The sequence below is a fragment of the Fulmarus glacialis genome, unplaced genomic scaffold (assembly GCF_000690835.1).
Source record: "Fulmarus glacialis isolate BGI_N327 unplaced genomic scaffold, ASM69083v1 C14235037, whole genome shotgun sequence".
Lineage (NCBI taxonomy): Eukaryota > Metazoa > Chordata > Aves > Procellariiformes > Procellariidae > Fulmarus > Fulmarus glacialis.
Genome location: NW_009242877.1, coordinates 1 through 6,466, shown reverse-complemented (window position 1 = coordinate 6,466; position 6,466 = coordinate 1). Strand labels below are relative to the sequence as shown.

The 6,466-nt window shown below is 39.0% G+C and overlaps 1 protein-coding gene across 1 annotated transcript; it reads left to right on the top strand.

Annotated features, from left to right (window-relative positions):
* Positions 1-3: 3 nt before the first annotated feature.
* On the top strand, positions 4-5,962 carry LOC104083026 (trifunctional purine biosynthetic protein adenosine-3-like; the record flags this gene model as incomplete). The annotated part of the gene is made up of 4 exons (XM_009586368.1): positions 4-37; positions 4,166-4,261; positions 4,992-5,166; positions 5,851-5,962. Coding segments are annotated over 4 exons (417 nt in total), but the record flags the coding sequence as incomplete, so codon positions are not given.
* Positions 5,963-6,466: the final 504 nt, after the last annotated feature.

Genomic DNA, 6,466 nt, shown 5'->3' with positions numbered 1-6,466 from the left:
GCAGGAACAGCTGACAATGGAAAAATTTCCAATTCAGGTAAACAGAAAAAATACCCTTTTAAAATTTGATAATTCAACAAATGAGTTGTTCCATTCATGGATCTGTTAATGTGAAAGGATTATTATTATTGCTATTTTTTAAGGTTCCGGACATGTGAAATAGATGGTAGCAGTTAAGAAATAAAAATGTCTGAGCAAAACCTGGTGCAACTACCACTCATTTTATACGATCTCAGTTGTGATAGCTAGTTCTTTGGGTTCGGGGGTGGAGGATGCAGCCAAAACTTCATCTGTCCAATGCACATTCCTGCAGGAATAGAGCTTGGGATAGCTGCAGTGGTTCCTGCCTCCCAGCAGCCTAGCAGGGAAGGGGTGATGGTTTCTCTTGGTACGCACTGCCATTCAACAACTGGTTGGAGAACAGCTGAAAAGTGCCTGAAGCAAATGCCAGCACCTAAAGTGCTAAATTCACTATTATATTCTCAGAAGTGCATTGAAGCCCTGTGATCCCTACAACCTTTGATGAGAATACTTTCTCACCTGAAATGTTCAACTGTAGAAAAACATTCATTCCTTTGTCTTAGTGATCTTAAGAAGTTAGGTTATTTTCAAATGTTTCTCTCTTCGTACTTACTGCCTGTTTTGAGCTTCTAGCTTAATATGTTAACCTCTGACTGGCTGTAATTGAAACTATTCACAGTTATTAGTTTTGAGAAATCAAGCTTAAGGTATTTCAAATTGAGCATCCAAAATGATGTGCTGCATTTTTAAAAAAATACTGGTCTAAGGTGCTTGCTTGGAGGCACACAGTGAATCAGTACAAAACCAGGGGTAATTACTCAGAGGTTCCTGTCTTGAGTCCTTTATATAACAGATCCTGAATTAGGTAGTTTAAACAACCGACTTAAGTTTCCACTTTAAAACATGTGGTAACATACGGAATTAAAGTTAACATGGTATGCATGTGAACATGAATTATATACCTCAATTTTCTGCATTCATATTTCTATGTGAGTAAAATCTTTTTTGTTGCCATCTCATGTGGAAACACGAATCCTGTCAGATTCTTGTACAGCAGGTAATTATCATACTTAATTCCATTGGAATGCTTAATTACAGGCTGTTTGAATAACTTTGTCCTTAATTTCTTTGACTATTGACAGTCTCGTAAGTAGGTTTTTGTTCTGTTTGGTCTCTGAGGAGAGGGCCCAAGGAAGGAAAGTCACACGTTTCCTTCTCATCCCAGAAAGTCAAACAAAAACCTTTACCCTTACGGTAAATGGAGTCAATGCCAGTCTGTATGGCCTGCAGAATGTTAATGTCAGTATTTTTTTGCAGGCGGTGTCTTTTAAAAACTGCTGTGCTTCTCCCTCACCTTGTTATTCCATAAAAAATACTGCACCCTCAACAGTGGAAAATATTTGAGCGTAATAATGCTCAAGCCAGGTCCGTGAAACCTACCATGTGTACTAAAATCTTTTTTTCTAGAGTATGGGCTCACATGTACTTTGGGAGAGAAGTCCTCAGCCAACCAGGAGACGGGAAGAATCTAGAATTTATGAAGAGTTTGACTTCTTTGGTTTTTAAGGAAACAATTTGTCTTATCTGCTCAGGCATTTTAGTCCTACCACTGCGGTCTAGATTTTAACTCAGGAGAAAAAGGAAAACAGCTTTACAGAAGCATGTGAGCCTATTATATTGTGTGAGCCTGGGCAACAATGTCTGTGAAACTGCTACCATTGTTTCTGGTTTTTTTGGTATGATCAAAGCTCTGAAGGTTCATCCTCCCTTCATGGTTCATGAGATTGCCTTTAATTAGCATTGAAACTCTGGTTTTCAGATGATTTCTGAAACATATAAAAGTGAGCTTAGAATTATAAATAACCTTAAATCCTTCAAACCTTGCCTGTATGTAAGTAAAAAAAAAGTTTCCATGGTTAATTTGAGTCAGTTACCGTTTCTGACAATAAAGACAGGTATAGGTTGAGTGGCTAAATATAGTTTTATATTCAATTTATATTTAATTAGCAGGGCAGTTTTTGTGCCAGAAGCATACAGAATGACTTGCTGAATCCAGAGATAGACATATGCCTGTCTGTGAATGGACTTTAGCATCCTGACGCCTCCTTCCATCACATTTTAGCTCTCAGTGTAACATATACTCTTAACTTTAAGCTCTAGCTTTGAAAACCTTGGTCCAAGGTCCTTCTGTCTGGTTCGAAAGGAGTGTTTAGCTGTTGTTTTGAGAAATGAAACACAGCTACAAAAATGTCCCCTTTCAGTCTACATCCTGAGGAGAATGATGTTTGGGGGGAAAGTTAAAATTATGTATTAACGATGTGATTTATTCCTTTCCATTTGTTACTAGGACATTTCCACATCATGTAAATCTTGTGCCATATTCAGTGTTCATATCACTAGTAGATCAGGCCTGTGGCAAGACAATTTGGGATGAAAAGCACAGTCACCTTAAGGGCTCATTCCTTTCCTTGCTCCCCTTCGCATGGATTCATTTTGTGGGGAACAGGGATCGTCCCTCTTCAGTGGCCCACCAGAGCTCCCACTCTCTTCAGTCGGGATCTGCTGTTCTCCAGCTGCTTTCACAACAGCCCCATGGGACTGAAAGACAATATTGACCTCTATGTTAATCAGTACTTTAAAGCCAAGTGTGTTACGCTTTTGGTTTTGCTCTTTTGTGAGCCTGAAGTCAATTGGCATAAATTGCACACAGAACTCAAAGGCCTTTGCTTCTCCTTACTTACAAATGTTGGTGGAGCAAAGTAATTGAACTGTTAAACAGGTATCAAGGAGGTGATTTTTATTACTGTTCAGTCAGGTTTTTTCCCCCACCCTGCCCAAATAGGGGAAATCTATAACCAATATGTAGGTTTCAGATAGTTGCTTTTATGCCATCTCTTAGGCAGAAATGACGGCTTCTCTTGTGGAAGCAGGCAGTTTATTCATACGGGATGGCGGGAGCGCAGTGGGCACCGAGACAAAATCATGTCTGTTTGTCCAGCAGAAGCTGCTGTATCACTGCCTCTCCTTTCCCTCTCGTCACTTCCCCAGAAACTAGCTGGAAGAGACCATCAGCTCCTGGCATGCTTGCCAGTACAGTCACTAACAGGAGATCACAGATAAAACTGGAAGCAAAGTAGTCCAGCTGCAAGGAGGGTCTCTGCTGTGCCGTACCGTGCTCCCTTTGCCAGCTTCGTGCCCTGATGTGTTAGTCTCCTCCCGCAGGGGCAGCCAATCCACGCCGGACCGCGCTCACCGCTTTTTTGGCTCTCTCCGGGTTCACGTTCCCGTCCTCTGTAGACCTTGGCTTTATTTATTCTTGATAAAAGCAGTGGAATTGCATTGCCTTTGTGTAAATTTTTTATCATGAGACTTGACATAATTGTCTTTCGTGCAAGCTTTTTCTTTTGTTTACACAGTTTTTGGCATTCCAAGTATCGTCATATTAAATGTTTGTTTATGGAAAGATAATGGTCCTAAAAACCTAGAACCAAATATCCGTACCCATAATTACAGCACCTGCCCTTATTAAGTTCAACCTAATGTAAGAAAAAATGTGCAGATTCCCCTTTGTTTCAGTGGGGTCACAGTTTAGTGTGGCAATTTTTAGCTGGCGCTACAGAAGGAAAGAAAAAAAGAAAAGAAAACGATTGCAATCCCACCATCAGCCATTTGTTCCTGTCCCCTACACCATGCTGGCACAAACGTGTAAAGCTTCATGGTGACCTTAGTCCAGGAGGAGACTGGCTGAAAAATACATGGGTTTTTTTTTTTGCTTGTGAGTTATTTTTCACTTGGATGCTTCGCGATGCTTCTTGTGCTGGCAAACAGGATGATCCTAGAGATGAGAACCATTTATTGTATGACAGTGTAGGGGAACCCAAAACTTTTTTTCTCACCTTCAAGAGCAAGGTCTGTTTACAATGCATGTCAAACTACAGCCTTTGCTTGGGGGTTTGGTGGTGTATTTTGGTCCAAGCGTTGCATGTAAGTCTTTATATTAGTGTATGCCTCACTCTTCCAGATTCGCAGTGACCTACCATTCAAGAATGTGAGTGGTGAAAATGCTCCTTCAGCATTATGTAATAAATAAGTGCTAAGCAATAGTCATGAATGCAGTCTTACCACCTTTTTGTATCTTTGACAGCTGTTTCAGTCAACAATCATGCTGCACTTGCCCAGTTCTGCAGAGATCAGGAGATCAGGCTGGTTGTGGTTGGTCCAGAGGTTCCTCTTGCTGCTGGTAAGAGAAAGCAAGCTAAAAATCATAGCCTTTATAACTTAGGAAGAAAAGTAAATTGTAGTCCCCATCTTCTGTGCACCACTCAACAGTATCTGAGTGTCTTCAGTAGGAATGGAAACAGATCCTCCGTGGCAGTTTCCCTGAAATTCAGGGTTGTGCTGTGATGAAAATGAATTTCTGAAGGGTTTTGTGTGAGCAATATAACAGTTAAAATATCCTTAAATGTTCAGTTTCTTTTTAAGTGCTTGGAATTAGTAAAAGAGGTATCAAAGTGTTTCCATATAGGAACCTTAACTAGAGTTTTGATTTTCCTATGGAGTTTTCATTTTTTGAAATAGTAATAATTTGGGACTTGGTTAAAACATTTATAAACATGTTGATAGTTTTTCTGTTTCAACCTTTCACATGATCAACAATTGTCATCTTTAGAAAAGACTAATGTCAAATTTTTAGCTAAAAGCTATAGTAAAACAAGGGGGGGTTGGCATCTCTTACCAAATGCAGTGGATCTTCTTAGCGCCAGATATTGCAGAGTTACCTGCTCCTGATTACAGTGAAGAATGCATCTTTTTTACCATCCATCTGGTAAAATAGGCACTGGATAGAAATATATGGCTTATCATTCCTGACATACTTGTTCCAACAAATCAGTGCATCTGTAGACTTGGACGACATGACTCCTATAAATCATCTAGTGATTTATAGAATTCTTTTGTGTTGTCATTTTTAGGAATTGTTGATGACTTGACAGCAGCTGGAGTAAGGTGTTTTGGTCCAACAGCAAAGGCAGCTCAGCTGGAGTCCAGTAAGAGCTTCACCAAAGCCTTTTTGGATCGTCATGAGATCCCAACTGCGAGATGGAAATCTTTTACTGATCCTAAAGCAGCATGTAGCTTTATTGACAGGTAAAATTCTTGTCATTTTAGAAATTTTTTTTTTATAGCAATGTACAGTGTGCTAGGTATCTAAAACAAACAATCAAATGATTACTAATGTGTCAATACTTTTGGCTGTGATAGAACATCTGTAAAGATTTTAGAGGATAATCTAACATGACACTATCACACTGCAATAAGTCTCATAATTACATGGTTCTTATTTACTGCTCTTCAATGAAAATAGAGTTCAGCATTCAGTTTACAGGAGAATATAGGACAAGTTTTTATTTTTTTCAAATTGCCTATTGTGGAAACCCAGCTGGCAGTCTAATAGTCATTATGTTCTGCCTTCTTTGTACCTTTTCTCCACAAATATAAGTCCTGCATTGGAGACTTACTCAGCAAATGATGATCTACTTATCAGAATACAATCCAGGTGACCCAGAAATGATACAACAGTAAATTATTAAGAGGAAAGAACCTTTCAGAACAGTAATGAAATTCAGTGGTCGGGAAAAAACAGGAAGCAGAAATCCTTTACAGGCATAGCATAACAAGAGAAGCCTGGTTTTTATTTGTGCGTTATTCAATAAGGTAAAACAGTTGCTATGAAAACCGATAAGTATTTTGATCTTTCAACTATTAAAACGTTCAAAATGCATTTGCAATACAGCGTATTTACTGTTGAATCTCTTTTCTCTCTCTTTGAAGTGCAAACTTCCCTGCTTTAGTTGTAAAAGCTAGTGGCCTGGCAGCTGGCAAAGGCGTAATTGTGGCTTCAAACAAGGAAGAAGCCTGCAAAGCTGTTACTGAAATCATGCAGGTGAGTAGAAATGTCATGCACTAACTGGAGGAGTTCTCACACAAAATAAGTTGTTAACCATCTCAGAGTCTCAAAGATATTCTTTATGTCTATGTAATAGGAATTTGGCTAAAAGCCATCAAATCTTTTACCCATTATTTGGACAGCTATGAAGCTCTGCCATATTTATTGCTTGAGGCAGGGTACTCTTTCTTGGCATAGTTCCTGTAGGTTAAAATAAAATCGTTCTTAATGAAAACCATATGGATTCCCTTTTTTTTTTTACCATTTGAGACTGCTGCAATCAAACAGGTACTACAGTGCTGTAATATTAACACCGTGATTGAGCTGGATCTTGACAAGCAACATCAGCTTTAGGACTCCAGTCGCACAGCACTTAATCGAGTAGTAAAATTCCAGTGGAATTATTTCAAGTTAAGTAGGTATTTAGGTGTTAGGTATTTAGGTATTAAGTATTTAGGTAGGATATTCAACAAACTGTTCAGATGAAATCGCTTCATTTCG